The sequence below is a fragment of the Aethalodelphis obliquidens genome, unplaced genomic scaffold, assembly GCF_003676395.1.
Source record: "Aethalodelphis obliquidens isolate GAN/ISIS:26980383/991018 unplaced genomic scaffold, ASM367639v1 scaffold135, whole genome shotgun sequence".
Taxonomy (NCBI): Eukaryota; Metazoa; Chordata; class Mammalia; order Artiodactyla; family Delphinidae; genus Aethalodelphis; species Aethalodelphis obliquidens.
This window is the reverse complement of record NW_020838079.1, coordinates 607,602-624,513: the sequence shown is the minus strand read 5'-3', so window position 1 is coordinate 624,513 and position 16,912 is coordinate 607,602. Positions and strand designations below refer to the sequence as shown.

Here is a 16,912-nt window from a genome sequence, read left to right as displayed (position 1 = left end):
GGAATTAACACAACATTGTAAGTCAACTATACTTCAATAAAAAAAAAAACAAGGAATGACCAAAAAAGAACATCATGAAATTCCATTTTGATCCACCAGATTGCAAAAAATGATGTAAGTTAAATAATCCTAAGTGTTAGTGAGGATGTGGAGCCGTTAGTGAGGATGTGGAACACTTACACTTCTGGTGGGAGTGTGTATTGAAAGACCTATACATTTGGGTTTGGCATTATCTAACAAATTTGAACATGTGTGTACTTTACAACTGACTGATTCCACTCCTAGAAACAGACCTTAGAGAAACTTGGGCAAGTGTACTGTAAAGAAAGTTTATAGCAATGTTTAGAATAGGAAAAAAAAAAACTAGAAACGACAGATGTTCATCAACAGTAGTGTGTCTCTCTTGTAGTAGACTTAACGGTGAAATACTAGGCAGCAATGAAAAGGAATAAAACACCACTGCAGATAACCATGGGAGAGGTTCTCAGGCACGATTCTGAGTAAAAACAAATTACAAAAAAATTTAGCATGATACCAATATTTACAGTTTGAAAGCAAGCAAAACTAAAGAGTTTGTTGCTTAGGGATAGCCGTATATGTAGGAAGACGATGAAGAAATGCAAGGGAGTGACTTAAGTTCATGATCGTGGGTACCTCTGGGAGAAAGGCAGGGTGATGGGCTGCAGAGGAGCCTGCAGGGAGCCGCAGTGGCGCTGGTAATGTTCTGTTAAGGCAGATGGTGGGCTCACAGGTGTTGATTCTATTATTATGCTTCATGATTTATATATTAAGTATATTTCAGGTAGAAATTACATACAAATATGATTTACATATATTAAGCATTTTGTGTATATATCAATTGCATCATTTCTTTAAATGAAGGCTGGAGAAGGAGGGGATTCTCCCGCTCCTTCTGAAACTTTCAGGCTACAAGCGGCAGAAGAGAAAAAAACTCTTTTAAGCAGTTGCCTCTGTTCACAGCAGCAGTGTTGCCTTTGGGGGCACAGTGCTCCCCGGTCTCCTCGTCCTGCGGGCCTTGGAACCAAAGGTAGGCTGCAAATGGCAGGATGGCCCTTTCCCAGCTGGGTCAGGAGTACAGGAATAAGCACTCCCTCTCTCATAATTAAGGCTGTGCTCAGTCACCGGGCCTGCCAACATTGTCATGGGATAGCAGTTGAAACAGCCAGGAGGAAAACACACAGACTTTGCCAAGGCAGATACATTTGAGGGTCTCTGAAGGTGGGGGTGGGAGAGCAGACAGGAAACATGGAGCCAGTAGAGAGAGGTCAGGCTGCTTTCAATGGCTCGTGTGACCCTGGGCAATTCACTTCCCTTCTCCAGGCTCCAATTCCTCCCCAGTCTTCTTCGGGGTTTAACTGGAACATACTTTATAAAGTTGCTTCCAGCCCGAACACCCAAGGATTCCAATTCTAAGGCCACTTGAGGGGAAAACGTTTGCACATTTACACTCCTAGTCTCCAGATTGGTGAATAATTAAGCTTCTCTCTATTGATCAGAGCTGCTGACAGTAGTGCTGAGTTGGCTGTCTGATAGTGTGGAAAAACAAACCCACGTGCAGCTACAAATGGCCATTCTGGAGTAAGAAACTCCCATTTACACAATTAGCCTTGAGAATATAAATAGAAGTAGAAGCAAAACTGTCCCCAAGCCTGTGCAAGCCTGTCCTCCCTCCTCCAGACTGCCTTTGACAACAGAGGTTTCTGTCTCTTCGTTCACAGCCTTCCTTTGGCGTTCTTCCCCACATGCATGTTTTGAGGGGGGAAAAAACTCCCGTCTTTGTCTTTGTCAAGTTTTCCCCACTTAACCTCCCTTACCTCTACATTTTTCCTCGTTTTAAACCAACCACCATCTCTACCAGAAGAGACTTGTATGAGTAAAATGAGCTTTGTCATTTGGAGGTTGGACTAAGGGTTAAATTAAAGAGACAGCTGTCTATACAACTGGCTAGAATGAGGGGAGGGCTCGGCCGCATTTGTGCCAGCTGCTTCTTACTTTTATTCCTTCCTGCTGTTTGTCTCCCTTCCACCCCTCTGGCCAGGGCTGCTGAGCAGCAAGCCTCCCCGAGCTACTGGGAAGTTTCAAGTAGTGAGCTGGGGCTAAGGGGACCTAACGTCCTCCTGTCATAACTTCCCCTAGACAAAAGATGTTTAGGTCTCAAACTTGGAACTGAAAAGGAAATTGAAAATGTACAAGCCACTTTTCCATCCCTTGTAGATAATCACCTTCCCCTCCTTCAAAATCTTCTAGGCTTGTTTAAAGCCATCTTTTGCTCTTAGCGCTTTTTTCTTTCCCTTGAACTGTAGTTTTTTTGTTTTGTTTTTCTTAGCAGCACTTTTGAGGAACTGCTTTTCTAAAGGAAAGAGAGACTATGTGTTACTCTGGGTGAGTCACTGTTCTTTAGTCAATGCTGGTGAGAATCTCAAAGATTAACGAAGATTGCCAAGGGTGGCTGCAGTCCAGCACCCAAACGCTCACATAATTTGCCCCTCTTTCCATTTTAGGGTGAAAATAATCATGGACAAGAGGGGGAGGGGATTTATGTGAATAAATAAGATACTGTTTTACAGCCAAGGCAACATTTCAGATTCTCAGCTGGCAGAAGAATTCTTGAGGCTGATCTGTAGTAAAAGCATGAGCAAACTGCTAAATGGAATGCAAAGAGAACCCTGGGCTTAATCTCCGTTCCAGTCAGTCTACAGAGGAGTCTCAGAGCAGTACTATTCCTGGAAGGCAAAGTGCTTACCCACACACTGCCCCACCCCCAGCGTGAGAAATCTAGGGCCTCCAGGACTGTGCCAGCACCCTGGCTCTTATTTCTGCAGTCCAGTTGCTTTGGTGAAATAGGAGTGTACACTGCCTCTCCATGAAAGGACCACTCTGAAAGCGATTTATAAACTGTAAAGTACCAAGGGACGTCAGGTGGCCCTGTCACTCACCCATTCTCTTGTATACTGCACTCCTTCAGTTGTCTTTTCTCATTATTGGACAAAAACCACAGAATTTTGTGGTGAGAGGTCAGGCCCTGCATATAATCAATCACGCACAAGTCCCAAGGCATAGAAGCATAAATAGGCCTTAATTCTGGATTTCCTAGTCTACACATGGAGAGCATTTGCCAGCCAGCAACCTCACAAAGACGTCATAGAATGGTCAAGGAATGACCCTAAGAAAGCTTTTGGTGGGGAGATAGCTTTAAAGCTTCTTGAAGGAAAAACTCTCAATTTCAAGATGCTATTATTATTCCTGCATTGAAGTAAAAGCCCTGGTGTTCGTATAGCCTTTTATTCCAATGTCAAATATCTGATGACTCCTCACAACTTTGCTTTGAGGTGGAGAGAAGGCAGTCGTGCCGTGGTCGCTGTCTCCAGTGGGAGGCTCTGCCTACAGTGACCAGATGGTAAGATCAAAGAGCCAAGGCCCATCCACTTCATGGACTGGTGACTCCTTGGACTGTATTAAAGGACTTCCATCTCTGGCTAGAACCTCACCCAGACTCTATATTTAGTAAACAAAGGAACTTGAAATTTGTAATAAAATTAAATTAAAAAACAAGAACTTTATCATTCCATTCACCCATCTGCCCATTGTTTATTTTGAGTGTGTACTTAACAGCACTTTCCAGAACAGAGTAATCCCTATGTAGAGACAAAGATGGCTCTAATACCAGGGCAGTGGTGTGTGTGGGGGGGAGGAAGGTTGCATTCCTTCCCTCCCCATCCTCCTTTTCCCAGAGCCCATCCAGCTGACAGGTGCCAGAAGGGAAGAAATGTTAGCAAATGTTAGTTTCCAGCCCCAAAGAAGCTGTCACAAAAAGGAGACAGAACAAGGCAGCCTATAAAATCCTTCAACTGAGGGATGTAGCGAGACCTATCTAATTACACAAGATTAGAAACGGTTTAACTTGTTGAGAATGTGCTACATGTGAAATGAAATAAAATGACACCTCTGGCACCCTGTAATGATACTGTGTTGGGAGGAAAGCACAAAGGGTTTGTTCACGCTATATCAGTAACACCAGTTTTTCTCATCCAACATTTTCGACACATCTGGTTTTCATATGGTGGTCTAAGTGAAGTAAGTTAACTTTTCACCCACTGTTCTGGCCCTCCTTTTCTTTCTTCACTGTACACTTCCATTTGTGTTGGCATTGTCCGTCTCTCACCCATCCCTCCCCAAGCTAACAGACGTGGAAGAGGATTATGCTGAGAAACTTGGCTTATCTCTGGGCTTTTGATTATTTTACTGTTCAAACAGTGCTAACACAGATTTGAAAGCAAGACTGGTCTTTGTTCCAACTAAATACAACAGAGTTTAGCTTTGGCCTTCTACTTAATATGTTCAACTACCAATGCTGAATAAGAACTCCCTAAGTAATCAATGAGTCACAAAACCTCCTGATTTTCAAAATTAGGGAAAGATGATCTCAATTTTTTTATTTTTTTGGCCATGCCGTGTGGCATACAGTATCTTAGTTCCCTGACCAGGGGTGGAAACCGTGCCCCCTGCAGTGGAAGCACAGAGTCCTAACCAGTGGACCGCCAGGGAAGTCCCCTCAGTTACTCTTAACTAGAATGCTCAGAAAATGTGGAGTTGGCCTAACTGGTTTCTAGGTAACACAGGAGTGATTGACCATTTTGTGCCTGTATTGACCAAAAAATATATATATATAGTATTGATATTTGGTGATTATATACTAAAGGTCTGCAAGATAGGTGTATTTCCAATGAAAGTAGCATTTGCAAACTATAAAGTGAGTTTCCTTCTACACAACCGTCATCAGAAACAGAAAAAGGGTTTTATTCCCCAACAACCAGAGAAAAATTAGTAGGATTTTGCAAATGGCTATGATTAAAAGCCAAAGTTTAGACATTTTTAGTGCTTTGATACAAAAAAGGTTAATAATGTTGACTCGGTTTTTGTGGTTTTTTACCTTCTTTAGATTTGTGCCTCACAGGACTTTGTAAACAGCAAAATTTGTAACTCTAAGCTGACAGGGATTGTCTACTGTGATTATAAGGTACAATTTAAGCTGTGTGAGATCTCGACTCTTTAAGGACCTTTTCCTGTGTTCTGAATTTTCTCTGGACTGCAGATTGTAATTAGAAGGAGAGGGGCATGAATGATCTACAGGTCTTCTAAGAGGTGCAAAATCTTTCAGGTGGCTTCTGATGAATTTTTCCTCTGTCTGAAAGCAATCCAGCAGGGAACTTCTGTAGCAAATGCCTTAACCCCAAGAAGTAACTAATAATGGACCATTTCATGCCCTCTGGCAAGCCAGTGGGGGTGATGGTTTGGGGCACATGTACCATTCAGTGACTGGAACATCACAAGGATGTCTGTCTGTGAAGGGCTTGTGCCTGCTATGTGGCGCCATAAAGGGGCTAGCAAGAATTGCTGTCTATAGCCTTGACCTAAGAGAAGCACCATTTGTACCACATTCAATGTCAGCAAACCTTCATTAAGCACATACTATGTGCAAAGCCTTGTTAGGTTTCTGTAACACTCTCTGTAATGTGTTACTAGATTTATTTTCCAAACTGGTCAGGGAATTTCATCAATCATTTACTGACTACTATATGCAGGCGTTGTGCTGGGGATACCAAGATGAATCAGAGGTGTTCCCTGACTTATGGAGCTCAGAGTACAGTGTGAGAAAGAAAAAATTACAATGGAGTATGAGAGTAGAAGTTCTATGCAAAGAGCTTTGTGAGTGTAGAGAAAGGAATGATTCTCTCAGGAGGACATCAGAAGGGCTCACCAAGGAGATGATATTTCAGTTGATATCCTGAAGGATGGGTAGGATTTCACCAGGCAGACAGGAGAGGGGGAAAGAGAATTCCAAGCAGAGGGAACAGCATGTGCAAAAGCTTGTTAAAGCACATTAGACAGTTCTTTTTATCATCACTTGAGAGGGCAAATGTAAGTTGTACTGATGTTGAGCTTGGATTTTTTTTCTCATGATTACATTGCCATTTTTAAATACAGGACATGATATTTTAAGGTAATGACAAGAAAAGGCCTGATAGATTTGAAAGTTCTCCTTATTAAGCTGTGATGCTTATGTAGTATCTTGCACATAGCAGGCCCTCAATAAATGCTTACTGAATGATAAATCCCATATCTCTTTCCATTTATAAATTGCTACTCTATCAAGAATCAGCTTACAGAGCAAAACTTCTGCCTGTGACTTAGGAATGGATGTTCATAGTTCTGCTCTCTGTCACCTCAGCCTCCTCTACCCTTGAGAAGTATGTCTCTGCAACTGAACCTTAATTGTGTTGGTGAGTGGTAGGGAAAACTGCCCTTGCTTTGAAACCTCAGTAACACAGATTTCTACTTGGAGGGCCTCTATCTAATTGAAATCCCTCCAAAATGCCTTTTGAATGGGGCAGTGCTCGTGTTGATGACATAGGGGATTGCTATACTAGAAACAGTAGTGATAATAGCTAATATGGACAGGTACACCTCACATTTTAAATTTTATAATAGAACCTAAACATGATTGATCAAACAATTTATATGGCATTAATAAAGATGTGACTTGTCTGCACTGAACAGCCTTGACAGCGTAACGTGGTACTGTGTATTCTTTTTTGCTTAAGAAAGAGAAGATAAATTTTTATTATTTTTATAAATTATGCAATACGGGCTTCCCTGGTGGCGCAGTGGTTGAGAGTCTGCCTGCTGATGCTGGGGACACGGGTTTGTGCCCTGGTGCAGGAAGATCCCACATGCTGCGGAGCGGCTGGGCCCGTGAGCCATGGCCACTGAGCCTGAGCATCCAGAGCCTGTGCTCCGCAACGGGAGAGGCCACAACAGTGAGAGCCCCGCATACCGCAAAAAATAAATAAATAAATAAATAAAAGCAATAATCTTTAGGATAGCAATAAATTTTTGCCTTGAAAATCACCAGGGAATAGATGACAGAGAATGTAGTTAGATATAAACCATTTGCAAATTATATGCAAGTACACTTGTAACCCTTTTATTGGGTGTCTGGATCCAGTCTTTGGGAAAATTCCCACCAGGGAATCTTGTTTCATTGTGAATCTAAAATGTATGAGAAAAATACTTCAGTTCCAAGCCTTAGCAGCCATGTGACTGGCTCTTTCAGGCCTAATCTCTATAGCTACACCTTTCTAGAAGCCACAATACCAGGCCACAGAATGTACTCTCTTTCAGCCCCTCCATTGCACTAGGTAAATACTTTCCACAAATAGTCATTGTGTGCTTCCTAGAGCCAGGCACAGTGCTGGGTTCTAATAATACAGAAGTAAATAAGACAACTGCATCCCTGCCCGCATGGCGCCCTAAGGCTAGTGAAATGGCTCGTATCCTCTTTTGGGTCATAGTCCTTTTGAAAATCTGATTCCAACTGGCCTTACTACATTACTTAAATATTAAGGTGGCAGCTTCCTGTTTTCCCAAAGAAAAGCAAAAACTTTTGTCCCTGTTGAATGGAGTCATGAAATCCAGTGTAGGAGGTTATTCTTTCTAGACGTTAACCTTTATCCTCTTTTGGAGCCTGTAGTATGGTAGAAAGAATGTGGGATTTTGAGCCAGTTTGGGATTCTGATCCTCTAACTAGCAGTGGGACCTGGGTAATTTACCCAGTGTCTCAGAAGCTCAGTTTTCTCATACGCACTATGCAATGTGATTGTGAAGACTGAAGGAGCCCATGTGTATGAAGCACCTCACACAAGGTTGGTGCTCCAATCCATGTTAGTAAGTGAGAAAACTAGATTTTGAACCCAAGTTTTTCTGACTCAGAAACCTAGTCTCTCCACTTCCTTACAAAGGGTCTGAAAATACTGGCTTGTATTTAAGTCTCACCAAAACTCCATAAGGGAAGGAAGAAATACCACAGCTGAAGAAGCAAATGGATAGAAAGGAAGAAATATGCTAATTTGTTTAGAGACACTTAGGACATCTGTGACAAAGCTGACACTAATTCCAGAGTCTCAGTGTCCTTTTCTAGCTATGAACACTCAGCATCTCTCCTTGTGCAGTTGTATCCTTCTATAGGGATTTTTTGACTACCACCATGTGCCCAACGTGGTTGTAGGTGCTTCTGGTGATTTAAAAGACATGATCTATGACTTATAGGAAGTTATAGCCTAGTGGGGAGGCAGAAGCTATACCCAACAAACAATTAGAGAAAAATTGCTTAAGATGGCATATAAATAAGGACCAGTACTATAGCCAATATTAAGTGTATCAGTCAGCTTGGATTGCCATAACAAAATACCATAGACTGGGTAGCTTAAATAACAGAAATTATTTTCTCACAGTCTAGAGGCTAGAAGTCCAAGATCAAGATGCCAGCATGGTAGGTTTCTGATGAGTGCTCTCTTCCTGGTTCATATATGGCTGCCTTCTCTCTGTGTCCTCACATGGGAGGGAGAGAGAGTAAGCTCGCTGGTGTCTCTTCTTATAAGGGGACTAATCCCATCATGAGGGCTCCACCTTCATGACTTCATATAAACATAATTATCTGCCAAAGACTCCATCTCCAAGTACAGTCACACAAGGGGATTAGGACTTCAACATATGAATTTGGGAGGGACCCAGTTCAGTCTATAGCACTAAGTGTTATAACCATGAGGGCATGACTTCTCTTTGTTTAATTAAAATTTTTACTAACAATACTAACATTTCAAAATGTTAATGCATAGTGTAGTCATTAAGGCTTTTTTTTAAACAAGGTGTATCCTAGTCACTGTAGTGTCACTGCTATGGTTTGTACCCATATCAACTCCTGCCTGTACTATTGCAATAGTCTCATTCACTCATTCATTCATTCAACAAGTAGCATGCTTACTCTGTGCTACACACTCGGGAATCCAGTGCTTAAGAAGCTTGGTGTGAATCCTGCCTTTAGGTGCTTATATTTCAGCCACGGGGACAACATTTAAAACTCACTTACGAAATTAATTATTTAAATCCAACTGAGATGAGTGCTACCAAGTAGAAGTAGAGGAAGTTGAGAGCATATGACATGAAAAGGTTCTCTAATCTTGGGAAGCATCAGATTCACTGCAATGAGATTAAAGCTGAGCTCTGAAGACCAAGTAGAGGCAACAAGGCAAGATCTTGGAAGAAGAGCTTTCCTGGCAGAGGAAACACCATGTGTGAAGGCCCTAGGAGAGAATAGAGCAGTGCTTCTTTGAAGAACTGAATGAGAGGCAGTAAGGCCAGAGCTGGGAAGTCCAGGGAGAGTAGGTGAAGTTGGAGAGATAATCATGGAACTGGTTATTATAGGACCTTGTAGGCCATGGCAAAGACTTAAGACTTAAGAGCACCAAGTAATGGGCAGCTGTTGAAGTGTCTTAAGCAAGGGAAAACCAAGATGTGCACATGTATGTATTAGTCTTCTCTGGCTGCTATAACAAAATCCCACAGACTGGGTAACTTAAACAATAGAAATTTATTTTCTCACAGTTCTGGAGGCTAGTTGTCCCAGATCAAAGTCCAGCAGGGTCAGTTCCTGGAAAGAACTTTCTTCCTGGCTTGCAGACAGCCACTTTCTTGCTGTGTCCACACATTGCCTTTCCTCAGTACATGCACAAAGAGGGGAAAGGAACAGGGAGAGGGAGAAGGAAAGAGAGGAAAAGAGAGGGGGAATGCGGGAGGGAGAGAGAGAATGGTATCAAGCTCTGATGTCTCTTCTTATAAGGGCACTAATCCTATGGGATCTGGGCCTTACCCCTATAAACTTAATTATTTCCTTATTCTACATATTGTCACATTGAAGGTTAAGGGTTCAAAACATGTTGAATTTAGCCTGTAGCAGTGTGTTATGTGTTTCATATCAGTTTTATTTTGAATTTTTGAATTTTATTTTCTTTATTTTTTTTATACAGCAGGTTCTTATTAGTTATCTATTTTATACATATTAGTGTATATATGTCAATCCTAATCTCCCAATTCATCCCACCACCACCACCACCCCCCTGCCACATTCCCCCCTTGGTGACCACACGTTTGTTCTCTACATCTGTATCTCTATTTCTGCCCTGCAAACTGGTTCATCTGTACTATTTTTCTAGGTTCCATAAATATGCATTAACATATGATATTTGTTTTTCTCTTTCTGACTTACTTCACTCTGTATGACAGTCTCTAGATCCATCCACGTCTCTACAAATGACCCAATTTCATTCCTTTTTATGGCTGAGTAATATTCCATTGTATATATGTACCACATCTACTTTATCCATTCATCTGTCGATGAGCATTTAGGTTGCTTCCATGACCTGGCTATTATAAATAGTGCCGCAATGAACATTGGGGTGCATGTGTCTTTTTGAATTATGGTTTTCTCTGGGTATATGCCCAGTAATGGTATTGCTGGGTCATATGGTAATTTTATTTTTAGTTTTTTAAGGAACCTCCATACTGTTCTCTGTAGTGGCTGTATCAATTTACATTCCCAACAACAGTGCAGGAGGGTTCCCTTTTCTCCACACCCTCTCCAGCATTTGTTGTTTGTAGATTTTCTGATGATGCCCATTCCAACTGGTGTGAGGTGATACCTCATTGTAGTTTTGATTTGCATTTCTCTAAGAATTAGTGATGTTGAGCAGCTTTTCATGTGCTTCTTAGCCATCTGTATATCTTCTGTGGAAAAATGTCTATTTAGGTCTTCTGCCCATTTTTTATTGGGTTGTTTGTTTTTTTAATATTGAGCTGCATGACCTGTTTATATATTTTGGAGATTAATCCTTTGTCCGTTGATTCATTTGCAAATATTTTCTGCCATTCTGAGGGTTGTCCTTTCATCTTGTTTGTAGTTTCCTTTGCTTTGCAAAAGCTTTCAAGTTTCATTAGGCCCCATTTGTTTATTTTTGCTTTTATTTCCATTGCTCTAGGAGGTGAATCAAAAAAGATCTTGCTGTGATTTACATCAGAGTGTTCTTCCTATGTTTTCCTCTAAGAGTTTTATAGTGTCCAGTCTTACATTTAACTCTCTAATCCATTTTGAGTTTATTTTTGTGTATGGTGTTAGGGAGTGTTCTAATTTCATTCTTTTACATGTAGCTGTCCAGTTTTCCCAGCACCACTTCTTGAAGAGGCTGTCTTTTCTCCATTGTGTATCCTTGCCTCCTTTGTTGTAGATTAGTTGACCATAGGTGTGGGTTTATCTCTGGGATTTCCATCCTGTTCCATTGATCTATATTTCTGTTTTTGTGCCAGTACGATATTGTCTCGATTACTGTAGCTTTGTAGTATATTCTGAAGTCAGGGAGTCTGATTCCTCCAGCTCCATTTGTTTCCCTCAAGACTGCTTTGGCTATTCGGGGTCTTTTGTGTCTCCATACAAATTTTAAGATTTTTTTGTTTTAGTTCTGTAAAAAATGCCACTGGTAATTTGATAGGGATTGCATTGAATCTGTAGATTGCTTTGGGTGGTATAGTCATTTTCACAATATCCATTCTTCCAGTCCAGGAACATGGTATATCTCTCCATCTGTTGGTATCATCTTTAATTTCTTTCATCAGTGTCCTATAGTTTTCTGCATACAGTTCTTTTTTCTCCCTAGGTAGGTTTATTCCTAGGTATTTTATTCTTTATGTTGCAATGGTAAATGGGAGTGTTTCCTTAATTTCTGTTTCAGATTTTTCATCATTAGTGTATAGGAATGCAAGAGATTTCTGTGCATTAATTTTGTATCCTGCAACTTCACCAAATTCATTGATTACCTCTAGTAGTTTCCTGGTGGCATCTTTAGGATTCTCTATATATAGTATCATGTCATCTGCAAACAGTGACCGTTTTACTTCTTCTTTTCCAATTTGTATTCCTTTTATTTCTTTTTCTTCTCTGATTGCCATGGCTAGGACTTCCAAAACTATGTTGAATAATAGTGGTGAGAGTGGACATCCTTGTCTTGTTCCTGATCTTAGAGGTAATGCTTTCAGTTTTTCACCATTGAGAATGATGTTTGCTGTGGGTTTGTCATATATGGCCTTTATTATGTTGAGGTAGGTTCCCTCTATGCCCACTTTCTGGAGAGTTTTTCTCATAAATGGGTGTTGAATTTTGTCAAAAGCTTTTTCTGCATCTATTGAGATGATCATATGGTTTTTATTCTTCAGTTTTTTAATATGGTGTATCACATTGATTGATTTGTATATATTGAAGAATCCTTACTCCCTGGAAAAAATCCCACTTGATCATGGTGTATGATCCTTTCAATGTGCTGTTGGATTCTGTTTGCTAGTATTTTGTTGAGGATTTTTGCTTCTATATTCATCAGGGATATTGGTCTGTAATTTTCTTTTTTTGTAGTATCTTTGTCTGGCTTTGGTATCAGGGTAATTGTGGCCTCATAGAATGAGTTTGGGAGTGTTCCTTCCTCTGAAATTTTTTGGAAGAGTTTGAGAAGGATGGGTGTTAGCTCTTCTCTGAATGTTTGATAGAATTCACCTGTGAAGCCATCTGGTCCTGAACTTCTGTTTGTTGGAAGATTTTTAATCACAGTTCCAATTTCACTACTTGTGATTGGTCTGTTCGTATTTTCTATTTCTTCCTGGTTCAGTCTTGGAAGGTTATACCTTTCTAAGAATTTGTCCATTTCTTCCAGGTTGTCTATTTTATTGGCATAGAGTTGCTTGTAGTAGTCTCTTGTGATGCTTTGTATTTCTGCGGTGTCCATTGTAACTTCTCCTTTTTCATTTCTAATTTTATTAGTTTGAGTCCTCTCCCTCTTTTTCTTGATGAGTCTGGCTAAAGGTTTATCAATTTTGTTTATCTTCTCAAAGAACCAGCTTTTAGTTTTAGCTTTTAGTTTTATTGATCTTTGCTATTGTTTTTTTATTTCTACTTCATGATTTCTTTCCTTATACTAACTTTGGGTTTTGTTTGTTCTCTTTCTCTAGTTCCTTTAGGTGTAAAGTTAGATTGTTTATTTGAGATTTTTCTTGTTTCTTGAGGTAAGCTTGTATTGCTATAAACGTCCCTCTTAGAACTGTTTTTGCTGCATCCCATAGGTTTTGGATCGTCGTGTTTTTGTTGTAATTTGTCTCTAGGTTTTTTTTTTTATTTCCTCTTTGATTTCTTCAGTGATTTCTTGGTTATTTAGTAAGGTATTGTTTAGCCTCCATGTGTTTCTTTTTTTTACGTTTTTTTCCCTGTAATTGATTTCTAGTCTCATAGCATTGTGGTCGGAAAAGATGATTGATATGATTTCAGTTTTCTTAAATTTACTGAGGCTTGATTTGTGACCCAAGATGTGATCTATCTTGGAGAATGTTCCATGTGCAGTTGAGAAGAAAGTGTAATCTGCTGTTTTTGGATGGAATGTCCTATAAGTATCAATTAAATCTAGCTGGTCTATTGTGTCATTTAAAGCTTATGTTTCCTTATTAATTTTCATTTTGGATGATCTGTCCATTGGTGTAATTGAGCTGTTAAAGTTCCCCACTACTATTGTGTTACTGTCGATTTCCTCTTTTAGAGCTGTTAGCAGTTGCCTTATGTATTGAAGTGCTCCTATGTTGGGTGCATATATATTTATAATTGTTATATCTTCTTCTTGGATTGATCTCTTGATCATTATGTAGTGTCCTTCCTTGTCTCTTGTAACATTCTTTATTTTAAAGTTTATTTTATCTGGTATGAGTAGTGCTACTCCAGCTTTCTTTTGATTTCCATTTGCATGGAATATCTTTTCCCATCCCTTCACTTTCAGTCTGTATGTGTCCCTAGGTCTGAAGCGGGCCTGTTGTAGACAGCATATATATGGGTCTTGTTTTTGTATCCATTCAGTGAGCCTGTATCTTTTGGTTGGAGCATTAAATCCATTCACGTTTAAGGTAATTATCAATATGTATGTTCCTATTACCATTTTGTTAATTGTTATGGGTTTGTTTTTGTAGGTCCTTTTCTTCTCTGTGTTTCCCACGTAGAGAAGTTCCTAGCATTTCTTGTAGAGCTTGTTTGGTCATAGTGAATTCTCTTAGCCTTTGTGTGTCTGTAAAGCTTTTGATTTCTCCATCGAATCTGAATGAGATCCTTGCCCTGTAGAGTAATCTTGGTTGTAGGTTCTTCCCTTTCATTACTTTAAGTATATCATGCCACTCCCTTCTGGCTTGTAGAGTTAGTTTCTGCTGAGAAATCAGCTGTTAACCTTATGGGAGTTCCGTTGTATGTTATTTGTCATTTTTCCCATGGTACTTTCAATAATTTTTCTTTGTGTTTAATTTTTGTCAATTTGATTACTATGTGTCTCGGCGTGTTTCTCCTTGGGTCTAGCCTGCCTGGGACTCTGTGCTTCCTGGACTTGGGTGGCTATTTCCCTTCCCATGTTAGGGAAGTTTTCGGCTATAATCTCTTCAAATATTTTCTCGGGTGCTTTCTCTCTCTCTTCTCCTCCTGGGACCCCTATCATGTGAATGTTATTGCGTTTAATGTTGTCCCAGAGGTCTTCAGGTCTTCAGGTCTCCCAGGCTGTCTTCATTTTTTTTCATTCTTTTTTCTTTATTCTGTTCCGCAGCAGTGAATTCCACCATTCTGTCTTCCAGGTCACTTCTCCATTCTTCTGCCTCAGTTATTCTGCTATTGATTCCTTCTAATGTAGTTTTCATTTCAGTTACTATATTGGTCATTTCTGTTTGTTCTTTAATTCTTCTAGATGTTTCTCCTTTAATTCTTCTGGGGCTTTGTGAAACATTTCTTGCATCTTCTCAATCTTTGCCTCCATTCTTTTTTCGAGGTCCTGGATCATCTTCACTATCACTATTCTGAATTCTTTTTCTGGAAGGTTGCCTATCTCCACTTCATTTAGTTGTTTCTCTGGGGTTTTATCTTGTTCCTTCGTCTGGTACAAAGTCCTCTGCCTTTTCATTTTGTCTATGTTTCTGTGAATGTGGTTTTCCTTCCACAGGTTGCAGAAGTGTAGTTCTTCTTGCTTCTGCTGTCTGCCCTCTGGTGGATGAGGCTGTCTAAGAGGCTTGTGCAAGCTTCCTAATGGGAGGGACTGTTGGTGGGTAGAGCTGACTGTTGCTCTGGTGGGCAGAGCTCAGTAAAACTTTAATCCGTTTGTCTGCTGATGCATGGGGCTGGGTTCCCTCCCTGTTGGTTGTTTGGCCTGAGGTGACCCAACACTGGAGCCTACCTGGCTCTTTGGTGGGGCTAATGGCAGATTCTGGGAGGGCTCGCACTAAGGAGTACTTCCCAGAACTTCTGCTGCCAGTGTCCTTGTTCCCACGGTCAGCCTCAGCCACCCCTCGCCTCTGCAGGAGACCCTCCAAAACTAGCAGGTAGGTCTGGTTCAGTTTCCTATGGTGTCACTGCTCCTTCCCCTGGGTCTCGATGCTCACTCTACTTTGTGTGTGCCCTCCAAGAGTCGAGTCTCTGTTTCCCCCAGTCCTTTCAAAGTCCTGCAATCAAATCCCACTAGCCTTCAAAGTCTGATTCTCTAGGAATTCCTCCTCCCATTGCCAGATCCCCAGGTTGGGAAGCCTGACGTGGGGCTCAGAACCTTCACTCCAGTGGGTGGACTTCTGTGGTATAAGTATTCTCCAGTTTGTGAGTCACCCACCCAGCAGTTATGGGATTTGATTTTATTGTGATTGCGCCCCTCCTACCATCTCGTTGTGGCTTCTCCTTTGTCTTTGGATGGGGGGTATCTTTTTTGGTGAGTTCCATTGTCTTCCTGTCGATGACTGTTCAACAGTTAGTTGTGATTCTGGTGCTCTCGCAAGAGGGAGTGAGTGCACGTCCTTCTACTCCACCATCTTGAACCAATCTCCCATATCAGTTATTTTTGAGCAATGCATCTTTAATCATGTTATCCCCCTGTTTCAAATACACACACACACACACACACACACACACACACACATCCTCACCCTCCCAGAGCTTACAGATCCAAAATTCCCCTTAGTAGAGTACACAGGATCCTTCTAGATTGTACCCTAATCTGTTTTTCCCACTGCCCTGAACATGGTTCCAGCCATGCCTTTGACCGAGATATTCCTATACCAGGAACGTCCCTCCTCCCACATGACTGCCTGATAAAATCCTATTCTTCCTTCAAGCTCCAACTCCCATGTCATTTGTCTGTGAAGTCCTCCCAGGCCACCCCTCCCCTCCATAGTCAATCACTTCTTTCTCTGGGATCCTATAGCACCTGACACATACTAACAGTCCCTGACTTACGATGGTTCAATTTACAATTTTTTAACTTTATTATGGTGTGAAGGTGATACACAATCAGTAGAAACCATACTTCAAATTTTGAATTTTGATCTTTTCCCAGGCTAGCAACATGCGGTGCAATAGTCTCTTGTGATGCTGGTCAGTGGCAGCAAGCCACAGCTCCCAGTCAGCCATGCGATCACAAGAGTAAACAACTGACACACTTATAACCATTCTGTACCCATACACCCATTCTGTTTTTCAGTACAGTATTCAATAAATTACATGAGATATTTAACACTTTATTATAAAATATACTTTGCGTTAGATGGTTTTGCCGAACTGTAGGTTAATGTAAGTGTTCTGAGCATGGTTAAGGTAGGCAAGGCTAAGCTATGTTCAATAGGTGTATTAAATGCATTTTTGACTTAACGTATTTTCAACTTACAATGGATTTATCAGGATGTAACCCCATCGTAAGTTGAGGAAGATCTGTAGTTATCTGAGACCTTATCATATTGCATTGTAATTCATTTACTCAGCTGTTTCCTCCAACTAAACTAAATGCAAGGGCAAAAACTGTATCTTTTTCAAAAAGACATCAAAACCTGTGATGCTTCTCTCCATCCGCAATTCCTACCACAGTGCCTGGAAACAAGTAGGTACTCATATATAATGATGATAATAATAATAGCAAACACTCATAGGGTGATTACTACGTGCCTGGCACTGTTCTAAGTGCTTTAG

The 16,912-nt window shown here is 40.7% G+C and overlaps 1 protein-coding gene across 4 annotated transcripts in view; it reads left to right on the top strand.

The window, feature by feature from the left end:
- Positions 1–16,912, top strand: part of HDAC8 (histone deacetylase 8) — a 244,369-nt gene that overhangs the window by 169,466 nt on the left and 57,991 nt on the right. Inside the window, exon 10 of one of the 4 annotated variants that reach the window (XM_027099642.1) lies at positions 3,351–3,528. The exons of the other annotated variants lie outside the window; for them this stretch is intronic. Within the exon in view, the coding sequence (XP_026955443.1) occupies positions 3,351–3,422 (72 nt within the window). The 3' untranslated portion in view covers positions 3,423–3,528. Of the gene's footprint in view, positions 1–3,350; positions 3,529–16,912 lie in introns of those variants that run through there. 4 annotated transcript variants of the gene reach the window in all.